The sequence below is a fragment of the Penicilliopsis zonata genome (genome assembly GCF_001890105.1).
Source record: "Penicilliopsis zonata CBS 506.65 unplaced genomic scaffold ASPZOscaffold_5, whole genome shotgun sequence".
NCBI lineage: Eukaryota > Fungi > Ascomycota > Eurotiomycetes > Eurotiales > Aspergillaceae > Penicilliopsis > Penicilliopsis zonata.
In genome coordinates, this window is record NW_019208915.1 from 676010 (window position 1) to 689038 (window position 13029).

General features: G+C 53.1%; 6 protein-coding genes across 6 annotated transcripts; 3 read left to right on the forward strand and 3 right to left on the reverse strand.

The window, feature by feature from the left end:
* Positions 1-251: 251 nt before the first annotated feature.
* ASPZODRAFT_141262 (hypothetical protein) lies at positions 252-2759 on the reverse strand (the record flags this gene model as incomplete). Its single annotated transcript, XM_022724734.1, has 1 exon — positions 252-2759. The coding sequence occupies one exon, from the start codon at positions 2757-2759 to the stop codon at positions 252-254; it is 2508 nt and encodes an 835-aa protein (XP_022582197.1).
* Positions 2760-3576: 817 nt separating this feature from the next.
* ASPZODRAFT_131242 (hypothetical protein) lies at positions 3577-4203 on the forward strand. Its single transcript, XM_022722706.1, has 3 exons — positions 3577-3768; positions 3848-3932; positions 3989-4203. The coding sequence occupies exons 1-3, from the start codon at positions 3725-3727 to the stop codon at positions 4118-4120; spliced, it is 261 nt and encodes an 86-aa protein (XP_022582198.1). The 5' UTR covers positions 3577-3724; the 3' UTR covers positions 4121-4203.
* On the reverse strand, positions 4154-7089 carry ASPZODRAFT_1744628 (hypothetical protein). The gene is made up of 4 exons (XM_022727029.1): positions 5587-7089; positions 5430-5538; positions 5045-5370; positions 4154-4963 (listed from the first exon to the last, which is right to left on the reverse strand). The coding sequence occupies exons 1-4, from the start codon at positions 6772-6774 to the stop codon at positions 4364-4366; spliced, it is 2223 nt and encodes a 740-aa protein (XP_022582199.1). The 5' UTR covers positions 6775-7089; the 3' UTR covers positions 4154-4363.
* A 1151-nt stretch (positions 7090-8240) lies between these two features.
* ASPZODRAFT_151150 (hypothetical protein) lies at positions 8241-9265 on the forward strand (the record flags this gene model as incomplete). Its single annotated transcript, XM_022725707.1, has 3 exons — positions 8241-8252; positions 8306-9132; positions 9184-9265. 3 exons carry the CDS (start codon positions 8241-8243, stop codon positions 9263-9265), a joined length of 921 nt encoding a protein of 306 aa, XP_022582200.1.
* Positions 9266-9366: 101 nt separating this feature from the next.
* On the reverse strand, positions 9367-10976 carry ASPZODRAFT_165802 (hypothetical protein; the record flags this gene model as incomplete). Its single annotated transcript, XM_022726729.1, has 2 exons — positions 9367-10361; positions 10403-10976. 2 exons carry the CDS (start codon positions 10974-10976, stop codon positions 9367-9369), a joined length of 1569 nt encoding a protein of 522 aa, XP_022582201.1.
* Positions 10977-11638: 662 nt separating this feature from the next.
* On the forward strand, positions 11639-12501 carry ASPZODRAFT_131247 (hypothetical protein). Its single transcript, XM_022722707.1, has one exon. The coding sequence runs from the start codon at positions 11887-11889 to the stop codon at positions 12427-12429; it is 543 nt and encodes a 180-aa protein (XP_022582202.1). The 5' UTR covers positions 11639-11886; the 3' UTR covers positions 12430-12501.
* Positions 12502-13029: the final 528 nt, after the last annotated feature.

A 13029-nucleotide genomic window follows, 5' to 3' on the forward strand; every position in this document is an offset into this window, starting at 1 on the left:
CTAAAGTGGTTTCCTCTTCTCTTCTTGATCTCGACGGATCTTTTCTCTAGTTGGCATCTGTAGCAATGTCATCTTTTTCTTCATCACTGTTTGTCTATTTCTCTTCTCGACTGGACATTGTTATGATTATGCTGTAGATAAGCTGTACATCTAATGAATACCTGAATTATATCCTAACCACTCAACTACTATAGCATAGTGATAATTTGCATTTTCATAATTCATGATCATTATCATACGGCTATCAAGGGCTACCCAAGGAGCAAGCTGCCAAGTGTCAGGGTGGGTGCCAAGAAGGCCCAAGACCAGTTATTCCTGTTATTCGAGCCGAGTGAACAATAGTTTGTAATTTGGGGTTTCGTGGCGGTACAGTCGTTACAGTCGGTACAGTCGGTACAAGTAGTTGAACTTGAATGCTCTGTAGGTTTGACTGGGTCAGTAGGAGACTCCATCAAGTTGGCTGGCCCCTCCTTAACCGCAATCCCAATGGCGAGTACGAGGGCGAGCGAAAACTTGGCCCACAGGGATAGAGATTTGCGGAGGGCGCCTAACCCTGGATCGAGACCTAACCCTGTGTCTGCGGTGACATGCCCTGTCTCCGACTCCTTATTCTTATTGTTGTTATTAATAATCATTGTTTTGGGCTGGTCCTCCCTCCGCCAGATCAACCCCAGCATCCACCACGGTAGTCGCCCCAGCTTGGTTAAACAGGTGCTGCGGCTGCGGCTGCGCCATGCGTTGCGCAGAATACACCGGACCAGCTCGCGAGGGGTTTGCGACGGCTCAGGCGGCCAGGTTGACGTCGGGGATTGTGTAGGCGTGTGTGTACTGTGTGCTGGACTGCCGCAGCTTCCTGCGTAAAGCGACCGGCGTTGTTTGGTGGGCGTGGTCGTGCAGTATCCATGGGTAGGTTGGTAGATTTCGTCTGGGGAACCTTCATGCTGCTCCTGCTGCTCCTCGCCATCTTCATCTGATTCGTCGAAAAACGAGCCGTCGATCTCCTCGGCGATTGTCCCGTACCGTGGGAAGGGTTCCTCCAATTCCAAGCCTAGCCCGCGCATGGGGCCTGGACTCTCGTACCCTGTCGTCTGCACGTCTTGGACCTCCTCGAACGAGTGGTAGAAAGGAGCTCTTCCTTCCAGGGCGGCGAGAGATTCGTCATAAGCCCAGAGGTGAGCGTCTTCAGAAGGCAGTTCGGAGGAGGGCGGCAGCTCTTGTTCAAGGAAAACAGCAGGATCTACAACAATGCTCTGCTCGTCAGCGGTGACATGACTCACAGCCGCGGCAGGCAAGATCAACGGTCTCAGAGTCGACGACCCGGATGGGAACCGTCTCATTTTGCGGACCCTGTTCCGTATTTTGGCCTGATACTCTGGAGTAATGTGGAACGGCAGGCTGGCAACGGACGAAAACAACGACGATGACTGCGAGGTCATCGACGATCGTTGCGATGTGGCTAGCGACACCGAGGCGGCGCCCGAGCTGTCCGTCTCCTGCGAGCAGCTGTGAATGCTCTCACACGTGTCTTCTTGAGTAGTAGTAACATCTGGGATGGAATATTCGGGCAGAACCAGGGGCTGGCTGGGTGACAGCGGGATAGAAGGCATCATGGACTTGGGGCGAGGCAATCGCTGCTGCTGTCTCTGGCCAGCGCGGTCCGGAGACCACGGGTTAGAGCCACGGCCAGGGCTGCGGATAGGGTCCAGTCTCGAGGGGGATTGGGCAAGCAGTTCAGTCAACACATCGACTCGCCGTTCGAGATTGGCGTTGGTGAGGCTCAAGGCGTCGGCATTGCGCAGCTTGGTTGCCTGCATCTCGTTCTCATACTCCAGCTCGCGGATCCGCGACTGGTCCATCTCCGCCTGACTCTCGAGAGCCTGAATCTTTTCTTCATGTTTCTCCATCTCCTCGACAACCCGGGCGTCGAACCTGGCTTTCCATTCTGCGATCTCCTGTTTCAGCGCCTTGACCTCGGCGGTCAACGCGCGCATCTTAGCCAGGTGCGTCGGCCGGGTCGGCGACGGCTTGGAGTTCTCCATGTGGCTCTCCAGTTGCGCTTCGAGATGTTCAATGTACTTGATGGTCTCGTAGCTGGCCTTGGGCCGGCGCGGGTCTTTTCTCTTGCCGTGGAGAATCGGGGGGGACGTCTGCAGTAGAGGGCTGTCACTGCTGTAAGAATGATCTCTTGTATCGGTGGCAGTCGGGTCCTCGCAGATCAACGAGCCGTCGAACCGAGCCGGAATGTTCGGTAAGATATAGGGCTGCGAGATTGTCTCATATGGGGAACCGTGGTTATCGTCGTTGTTGTTATTATTGTTATTGTTAAATAAATCCGTCACGGACGGGCGCGCGGGGTGCCGTTGTTGTTGTTGTTGTTGTTGTTGTTGTTGTTGGCCACGATGTATAGAACCATGAGATTCCTGAAGCACAGAACGACGAGAGGAAGAGTTCCTGCTGGCCGAGGAGACGAGGATTGTCGACTGGGGACTGTTTTCTTTATCTGAGCCGAGGTCCGGCGAACCCCATGAGGGCGAGCGGTACGCGGCTGCAAGGTGGTCGGAGATCTTGCGGGTAGACAGCTGGGCGCCGCGAAAACCAGCGTTGCGAAGCTGTAGACGGCGGGTCTGCAGCGAGAAGGGGCTCTCCAGGCGCAACGATGGAGGGGGAGAGGTGGAAGGGGATCGTGATGAGGGCGGAGAAGGGCCCGATACCCTGCGCAGGCGCTGGCTGTCGGGGCGGAGGCTCGCCAGGTGGTCCATGATTATTCACAAGAATCCGGTTGTCAACGCCGTGCCCATGCCTCAGACCATGTTTTTTCCGGGGGCTCGTCTGTCGCTTCAATTGGTCGATCAGGCTCCCTGCTGCTTTACTCTGTTGAGGTACATTCCCGGGCGCCCCGAGGAATGACGTTCAGGGGTACTCCGTAGTAATCTCGTAGGTAACTAGCGTAGTTGTAACGATAATAGATGTAATCCCTCGTGAGTCTTTCCTGTCTATACCAGGGTATAAGTAATGAAGCAATTGGGAAATAAAATGAAGCGAGAGGGGATAAAATAAGTACGAGACAGTTGGAGAAGGTCTCAGTCCCTTGCTGAGTGTTTGTTTGGGTCCGTTGCTCTGACGCCGAGCGGTGAGTCAACTCAATAGATCCATTGTACTAACTGTCTAACTTATCAGATTGACTTGCTAGTTAGTAGTAGTTATTAGTAGTTATTAGTAACCTAGTTAGCTCTTTAGGTAGTCGGTTAGCAGTCAAAACGGAGTACTACATTGTAGGGAATAGTATCAGTACTCTGTATCCTGGTCAACCATATGCTTCCAGGTCAACCTAGCAATTAAACAGTATCCAGACTCATAAGCCTTGCCGGTATCTACTCACCACCTTGCAGACGAAATGATTATTCCACAGGTATGCCTCTCCTAGGTGGTTATCCTAGGAATACTCCGTCTTATTCTGTAAGACGAGGGGTTGTCACTCCACAGCCCACAGCCCGACCCACTATGTCATTGACACGTGACCGTCGATAACGATAAGAGGATTTTCTCAACATCAAGTCGAAGAAACACTCTGCTTCATCTCATCTCGATTACTACTGACAAACGGAGCTATCATATAAATCATCAGCAGGTACCGCCACAGTTAGAGCTACAGCTACAGCTACAGCTAGAGTACAGTCACAGTTGCAGTCGATTCGCCATTACAGCCAACTGTCGGTCAGTCAACATGGCCCAAGGTCTCATCAAGAAGAAGGCCGCAACAAGCAAAAAGTATGGTACCAGATATATACAATATATAGATATATTGCATATCTATGATATATGGTATATGTGTGATGCTAATAAATAGACCTGCCCCTCTCGCCCCCAAACGCGGCCCTAGAACCATCGCCCCCAAGAAAGCCTCGCTGATCAAACAGCAGAAGATCACCAAGGTAAAGTGCCATCTTAGTTTTTTTCTTTTCTTTTGCTATTTGACTAACACTGCTAGAAACTCACGGCCGGTCTCGTGGCAAAGACGGAACGGAGTCTCGCGTCGAGGGCGGGACATCTTGAGCTTCTGGCGGGTGGGAAGAAGGATAAAGGGAAGACCAAGGAGAAGGAGAAGAAAGTCGCAAAATGACGACTGCCAGATAATGAAGTCGATTACTAGGTATATTACTAGAGTATAGAGGACATAATTTAATGAGATATGATTAACTAGGTACAATTTTTTGATTCCGTATGTACTATTCCCAAACACCGAGAAAGAAATTGCATCATCAGTCGTTAAAAGTTGCAGAGCCGTGCCACGCCGTGGGTATCATGAATCTAAAGTATTTTTTCTCCCCCTCCACCTCCCCTTATAGTTGGAACAAGCAAGTCCTCAGTAACACCGGGCCAGACGACCGGGCACGCCCGCCTCCTCGATCAACTCCCTGCCACGGTTCATCCATTTCTGGAAGCCATTGTCCGTCGGGTCAGAAGGGAAATCATCCCAGACTGGGTTTTCGGCATCGGCGTAGTTGGACCAGGTGCCCTTGGGAACCTCCGAGGTGGACCAGGAGGGGAGTTTGGCCAGAACGCACGTGTAGTAGACGTAGAGGATGCGACAGAGCAGTTCGACGCGGTCGACATAGTGCTGCTGGCTGGGATCCGGGTCGTGGCCGCCGTCGCCCAGACGCTTCCACCACGAGACCCGCCAGCGCAGCGAGAGCAGGATCCGACCCAGCTCGCCGAGGAAGCGCACATGCGTCTCGTGCGTGATCTGCTTCCATTTGATGTTGTAGAAGTCGCGCTCCAACTTGCGGAACCCTTCCACTTCCATCATCCGGCAGATGATCCGGGACAGCTGCGCCGCCAGCAGGATTTCCCGCCGGTCTTCCTCACTGTCGATATCCATCAGTCGCTCGGGTACCCCAGGCTGTGTCGACACGAATGTGTAGCTTGCTCGGCTAGGCATGTTGTTCCACTGCGATAAAAGGGCCTATCGAGAAATAACAAATTAGCAAGGAAGGTTTTTTTTTTTCGAGAAAAAATAAAATAAAATAAAAACAACAAAACATACGTAAGCGTTGCCCATCGGGTCGCAGTCTTTGACGCAACTCAGCCAGTTCTTCGATCGGTCTTTGGATTCGATGAGCCGACGGTCAATAAAGTCGATGAAGGTTGACTGCGAATTGCTGTTGTACTCGGTTAGTCCCTTGAGGAACTTGTACGCCTCGCCCAGGTCCAAGACGTAGAGCGAACCCCAGGCTTGGCTAGCCCGGATGTTGAACCGGCCCTGCCGCTCGCCCAGCAGCGTCAGCAGATCTCCCATGTCGAACGCCGACGGGATCTCCATCCGCACTCGGCCATATCCATCTGTAGTAGGGTGATTGATAGCTCGTTGGGCTAAGAGGGTTAGTTCTTGATTACTGAACCGCAAATACACAAGGGAGAGCAAAACATACAGATGTAGTTGCATGTGCCAAACTCGACAATGCTAGAGAAACACGCCCGCGCACAGGGCTGTTCATGGAGTGTCGGGCGGCATGCATCACACGGTGCATTTCCATCACACTGTCAAATTAGCCATACTGTTATGCATCTTAAGATGAAATATCTTACCTTGCGCTTGTTTAGACGGCACTGGACACAAGTATCCTTGTTCTTGCGGCGCAAGCCGGCGTTAGCCCTGCCGGCCATAGAAAGGGGACCCTTGCGCCGTGCCCCCCGGGGAGGGGAGACAAAATCCGCGGACGCAATGGAGCCACCCTGGCCGTCCTCCTGTACGATCTGCAGCGGTTTTGGCTGGCACTGGTCGAGCGAGACGGTGGAGTTGCGGGGTTTGCGCTTCCTGACAGCCGCACCGGGCTGGACGGCCAGCGGCATCGGGCGGCCCAGGGCTCTGGCACCGGCTGTAGCCGTCAGAGCCTTGGGCCGCGAGGGAAGAGACACGAGCGACTCAGACGGCGTTTCGCTGATGACAAAAGCGGTGGTGTTGGGGAAAGTCTGCGAGCCATCGGAAGACACCTCGTCGGGCGCGGCCTCCTCCCACTTGAGATACTGCGCGGACTCCTCATCGGACAGGGGTTCCGGGAAAGCGGCGGCCAGTCCTGCAGCGGTCGGCATCTCCTCGCTAGTGGCCGAGTATGAGCACTCCTGGATTCCCGACAGGTCTCCGGACACGGAGGAGCTCTCGGATTTGTACTGGAAGCCATCCTGTGCGTTGGGGATCTCCTCGTTGAAGCCGAGGTCTTGCGGGATGGCTGGAAAGGAGAGAGACAGGTTGGTTGGCATTTGCGACTCAAGGCTCTCCAGCCAGCGGGCCTCGAGCGAATGGAAGGAGTTCTGCAGGTCCGATAGTGACTGTAGGCTATGAGAGTGTGTGGAGGGCCCAGAGGCCGGGGAGACGTTCTCCGTCGAGATGGGCGGTGAGATATCCGACCACGGATCGGCCACAATCTGAAAGGTTTGCGAGGGGATATGATTCTGCAGGGGTATACCCTGGTCGACGGAGCCATCCTGCTGGAATCCTTGGGCCGGATGCAGGTCCCCTCCAACGTCCTCGATGATGACAGTGTCTGTCGACGCGGCCTGTTCTTTGGAATAAGGGTAAAGTAGCGAGGCGTCCATCGAGAGGCCAGCCGCGGCGGCCGCGGCCGCCGAGTTGAACAGTTGGAACTGAGGCCACGACTCGTCCGGATGGAAGTTGTCGTCGGTCGAGGAAGGGATGGTCTGAGGGCTGATGGTGCCGCTGATGGTCCCTTCGACGGGGTCCACGGCAAACCTATCTGTAGACTCATGACTGAACATAGCAGCACAGTATTAGTATTCAAATAGAAGACAGAAAGAATAAAATAAACTGATATCCATTATTATTCTATGTATAACCCACCCAATCCTATTTGTGATCTCGCGGGGCGCCCCCGTCAGGGTGGCAGACACCCCCCGCTGGTCGACGAGGTCGACATCGACATCGACATCGACATCGGTAGCATCATGGCCAGTCTGCCAGTCGGCGACAGGGTCAAAAGCGAGATGCTGGTCCCAGGGAGCAACGGAGAAATCGACGGCGTCTCCTTGCCAGGCGTCGAGGATCTTGGGGTCAATGCCCGCAGCAGTACCGGCGCTCCCGCAGTCCATACAGGGGGAGTTGAGGCGAGCGACGGAACGCCTAATACGCAGAAGAAAGAGTGGAAGCCAGAAATGCAGTGCAGAGAAATAAAGAGAGGATTGGATCGCTGATGGAGATGCCAGATGGTCTGGTGTAGACAACAGGAGGAGCCGTAGGTTGAGAGGAGAGAAATTGCTGCTACGTCGGGGTTTCCCCACCAGAGAATTTGCTAGTGCGCCGATAAGCCGCACTGGCCAGAGGGAGGAGAGGGATTCTACACGGGATGGAAGGCGAGTGTATCACTGAATATTGAGTCGAGAGGGTATAAGTTAAGGTATAGGTATGCTCTGAACCAATGTAAATGGATATTGGCAGCGTACGGCGTCAGTGGTGCTGCACGAGGCTACAATTGTCAATTGAACCCCCCCCCTGATGGCCATGGCCTGATATTTGGTTACGCGAGGGAATCGCCTCATCAAAACATCCAACCAGGAGTTCTTGGCATTGTCTGTGTCTGTGTGAACTTTGGCGTAGCATAGCATGACTGTATTATGGTACTGTCTGTCTGTCGTTCTGTTCCTGTTCCTGTTCCTGTGAGTCAACGTCTGGGCCGAGTCATCTTAAGCATCAGTAATTCAGTCTGACTAGCCTTCCACTTGGAGGAATAGAATAGTCTTCGACGCAGAATTGATCAGATAGATCTAAATAAATCAGAATAGATCAAAAGACAGAAAAGCACAATACATAGCCCTACAATAACCATCAAGAAGGACTCGCCGACTCTTTGTACTCCAGCCCGACTCTCTTCCGGAACATTTCGCAGTCTTTCGTAGGGATGGGAGGCTTCACCGCAGGCCGTTTTCGGGTGTTGGCGAACCCGACCCGTACAACACATTACGGTAATATTGGTATTTTATACCGAGTGCCTGCATGCCGATTGGTGGATTCGTCCAAAACCACATCGAAATACCCGCTGGTTCTCTGCGTCCCAAAACAGCTTCACCGTGTCGACCTGGAGAGGCGACGAAGGGCTCAATGATTATCCAGATCCCGAATACCGGCTATCTAGATTCTAGAGATGATCAGAATCAGAAAGTACGAGTAGGAGGTAGTAGAACTACCTGGTAATAGGATACCTTAGGTACCTACCTGGTACTAACTCATCATGCATATTCTAGTAAGTAGAGGTATACACCTTCCTATACTAGAGGTATAAAGTACTCATTCTAGGTCGTCAATGACGACGGACCCCCGTCCAAACGGTTGTCACCATACATCCGTCCCTTTGTCGACGCCCTCGAGGCAGCAGGCCACCTCGTCTCCGTTGCCACGCCGGCAGCGTCACGCTCCTGGATCGGCAAGGCACATCTGATCGAGGCCTCATTAACAGCAACATATGTGGACAAGGATTCGTTTGAGGAAGATGGCACATACAGAGAATACCGTGATAGCGACGGTCTTGAAGGCAATGGCAATGAATGGGTAGTAGTCACCAACGGAACCCCCGCCAGCTGCACACAGCTCGGTCTATACAATCTGTTCACCTCGCGCGGACCCATCGACCTGGTAGTTTCGGGCCCGAACCACGGCCGCAACGCATCAACAATCTACAATCTCTCCTCGGGGACCGTCGGGGGAGCCCTCGAGGCCGTGACGTGCGGGAAACGAGCCATCGCGGTCTCCTTTGGGAGTAAAGACGAACAACCCGTGGAGACTATCTGCGCCGCCTCAAGATTGACAGTGAGGGTGATTCAGTATCTGTCTCGTCATTGGGATCCAAATGTCGAACTGTATAATCTTAACGTGCCGATGAGGGCGGACGTGGAATCCAGACCGGTCAAATATACGCGCACGCTTCCGATTTACTGGCCTAGGGGGTGTTTATATGCCGAGAATGAAATCAATGGAACCAACGGAGTGAATGGAGTGAACGGGATGCAGATGCATCACAAACAACGCCATTTTAAATGGTCTGCCGATCTGGTCGATATGAAAAAGGCCCTCCAGGCTGCCGAGCAGGGGACCGACGCTCACACCGTGCTGGACGGGTGTACTAGGTATGCCTCTTTTTCTTCATATACTCAGTAAAATCTTTCTTACCAATCTAGTGTAACTCCCCTTCGAGCTAATCTGTGGCATGTCCCTGGTCTAGAGGGCGAATTGGATATTGATATTGATACCCATGTATAATAATCATGTATTAATGCTTAATGATTGATTAATGTAGAAACTTACGGAGTATCGCCGATGTGAGAATTATATGAACAATATCTGGGAATATCAGGATAGAATTAAATCGCCCTGGCAGCCTCGCCTGCACCGCTCTCCAACACCGTCGCCTTCTCAGCCCGCATTTTACCCTTGCCGAACCCTCCCTCGCCCACCCCCATCCGTCGAGCCACGTACCGCTGCGCAATCACCCCGATCGCCAGTGACAGCGACTCCTCGATCCACTCTGCAACCCATTCGCGCGGGTCCACGCCGCCGCTCTCGATGATCTCCGCGATCGCCTCGGGCACCACCGTACGCGGTACCCAAGCGTCGTCGTCCTCTTCTGACTCGGTGGCGGCCGGCGCAGGAGCATCCAGCCAGTCGATCCATCGCTGCGGCAAGGTCTGCGAAAGGGTGTGGAAGGCGATCCCGTGGATCGGATCGTGGAGGTACAGAGCAAACGCGACCTCGTCCTCGGTCTTGTCCGCCACCTCGACCACCCCGGCCGCTGCTTTGTTGTTGTCCGCCGTCGGTCCAGCCTGGAATAGCTCTGTAGAGGCGGCCTGGGTGACGGCCTGGATGGCGAGGAAGATGTCGCTGTTGCGGACGGGGTTTGACTCGCTTAGAACCTGCGACGCTTGCTTGGCGGCTTCCTCCACCCCGCCCCGCGAAGCAAAGTACTCCGAGGCGTACGACTCGGCGCTCGCCCGCGCAAGCTTCGTCGCCTCAACGGTCCCTCGTACGGCGGAGATGGTGCGTGGGTTCCCGGGCGTCACCGTCCGCCACCAGGGTCCGTCCCGCCAGCCGGCAGGAGAAGAAGCCTGGTGGTGACCCTTGGGAGCAGATTCCTGTCCCTGTTGGATAACCAGGAGATCGCCCCCTTCTACCTGCGACATCACACGTGAAAACACGGCGTAGATCAATGGGTCGACGCTGGGGTAGCCGGACAGATCGTGCGTGACGTGGATCTGTAGCCGTTCATGAGATGAGATCGGGGGTGCAAGCGTGTGGATGAGAGAGGTGAAAGTTGGGATTGCCATGCTTCGAAGCTCACCACCTAAGATGTTAGCATAAACTATAAAGTATAAAGGCATGTAAGAGAACTGAGTAGTCTACCTAGCTCTCGTAAAGCCCCCACATTGCCTTTCACCTGCTGCGCCCATTTCTGAGCCTCCTCGTTCTTCTGGATCTCCTTGACAGCCGCCTCGGCCTGCTTCATGGCCGCGCTCGCCGTCGCAAAGAATCCACCCCACCATCCGCCGCCGCCGCCCTGAGCCTCCTGATGCAACTCTTGCTCTCTGCTTGCAGCCGGCTGTTCAGAGACCGGCACGCGGGGGAACTCCACGGATTTCTTTTTACCCTGGGGGACGCTCTCCTCCGATTTACGGGCGGCCGCGGGCTTGTCTTCACTCGACCGGCCGGACGATGGAGTGGCGGTCACGCTCGGCTTGGGCGACCGCGTCGCTGATCGATGCTCCGTCGAAGTTCCTGGGGTTCCAGGCCCGCTACCTGTTCTCTGAGTGGCCAGACTGTCGAGCTCGGCAAGGATGTCATCCTGCTGCGCCTCCGGCTTTGTGTTATTGTTGTTGTTGTTGACGGCTGTAGAGGGATTGGGGGTGGTGTCGATGCCCAAGTCGTCGAACTGAGCCAGCAGCTCGTCGTTGGTGGGCTTGGTGGCTTTAGAGGCCATCGTAGCCTGTCTGTACACGAGGGGAATTCGTTTCGAAAAATAAGGGCTTGGATTCAAAGGTATCGAGGTGTGTCGGTCTGCTAAGCTGGGGAACGTTGGGCGCCATTGGAGATCCAATGTTTTGTCCTTGTGGATGAGGTCATGTGCCAAGTCGAAGCCTTAACCTTCAGGCAGGAATTACCAGGAGATATTTAGTATTTACAGTATCATTGGCCAGGACAACCATATATACTGTATGGAAATGCATTTTCGGATTCTGTCTGGGACTCTATAATGAGTATGAATAGTATTAGAGAACCAAAGATCTGCATGTTGGGTATGGAATATAGGTAGGTTCTACTGCAATAGGTTGATAACAGGTACTGTATTTATGTATACTGGTAGTTACTCGGCGTAACTAGGTAGGTATATTGAAGCAAATCTTTCAAAACCCTGATATATAGAATATGTTCAGGTAGATCATGTTCACTTGATTGTCATTGAAAGATCTTAAAGCCGAGACTCTTGATCATCCATTATTATCAGTATATAAGCCCATGTCCTATCAGACGCCGAAATAACGCCGACTGACAACATGATCAGTCATCGTAACCACGCAATTTATCGAGAGACCATCTAGATATCAATAGTACAAGCTTCTCTTGAATAAAATTGATGTAGTATCGAAAAGGAATCGACGCCGTATCACCCTCAGAGCGAGTGCAAGTCTTTCGCAGCGAAGGCGGGGTTGCGACGAGGAGTAATTCGCAGCGTGCATATACCGATGCATATCATCCGCACTCTAAATTAATGACAACAACACCTAGTCAATTGAACGGTTGGGTGAGCAGATGAGAATCATAGACCCAGCAGACCTCATAGTTATTGACCTGTTTTCCAAAACGGATTCCAGAAGACGAAGAAAAGAAAAATGCGCCTCCCCTACGTACCTGATCCTCCAGCGACCAACACCGCCGCCGAGGCCGAGACGCTGGCCCGTGTGCAAGCCCGACGGGGCGCCACGGGACTCATCCCTCTGGATCTGGCCCTGCTGCATTCATTCCCTGTAGCTGATGGCTGGAACTCGTTCATCGGCGCGATCCGGACTCGCACCAGTCTGCCGGCGGAGATTCGGGAGCTCATCATCTGCCGTGTTGCGGTGCTGAACGGCGCCTGGTTTGAATGGGGGCAACACGCGCCGCTGCTGCAAGAAAGTGGTTTCGATGAAGCGGCGCTGAGCGCCGTCCGCGATTTGGAGACAGGCTCTGACAGCGTCTTAACCCCCGCACAACAAGCCGTGGTGGCATATACTGATGCGATGACCAAGACTGTCACCGTGCCCAATCCTGTATTCCAGAGAGTCCAGGAGTATTTCTCTGATAGGGAGACCGTCGATATCACCGCCACTGTCGCTGCGTACAATTGCGTGAGCAGATTCCTTGTGGCCCTGGACGTCGGAGAACACAATCTTTAGAAGAGATCATAACAGTACATAGATCTTAGCTTAGCTATTTCAACCCTTCATCTGAAACTCGAATTCCTTATCGCAAAAGCTAAAACACCACGTATGTCCTGATGAACGAGGCTCTCTAAGCCGTTGGCCTGTTGCGTATTGACATCAATGTGTGCCGTCCACTGCTGGTGTTGTCTGCCCAAGGCAACCACAGCGTTCATCGTATGGATGTTTTTAGCCCAACGCCGGTCCAGGAGCTCTCACGTGCCTGAGGTCTGCCTGAAAATTTCCAATGGTGGACGGAACAGGTCTAATGTCCTGGGATTTGAGTATCAGGTACTAGAGGCCTACCGGGAATTACCTAGGTACCTACCTAGTACCTCTGAGGCACCTTAGGTTAGGTACTCAAATTGCCAGCCTCTTGCCAGCCTCTAAACACCTACCAGCCACCTATATAGGTTATTTCTGATATTCACTGAAGAATTTTATCCCTTAGATCTTCACTGCCAGGTCTTTCCATTTTGGGTGCAAAGTGAGAGTCTACCTAGGTAGTTAAATAAACTTGATGATAGGTCATTGAGTAGTATTAGAGGGCTTAGTGGCTATAAATATTGAATCTAG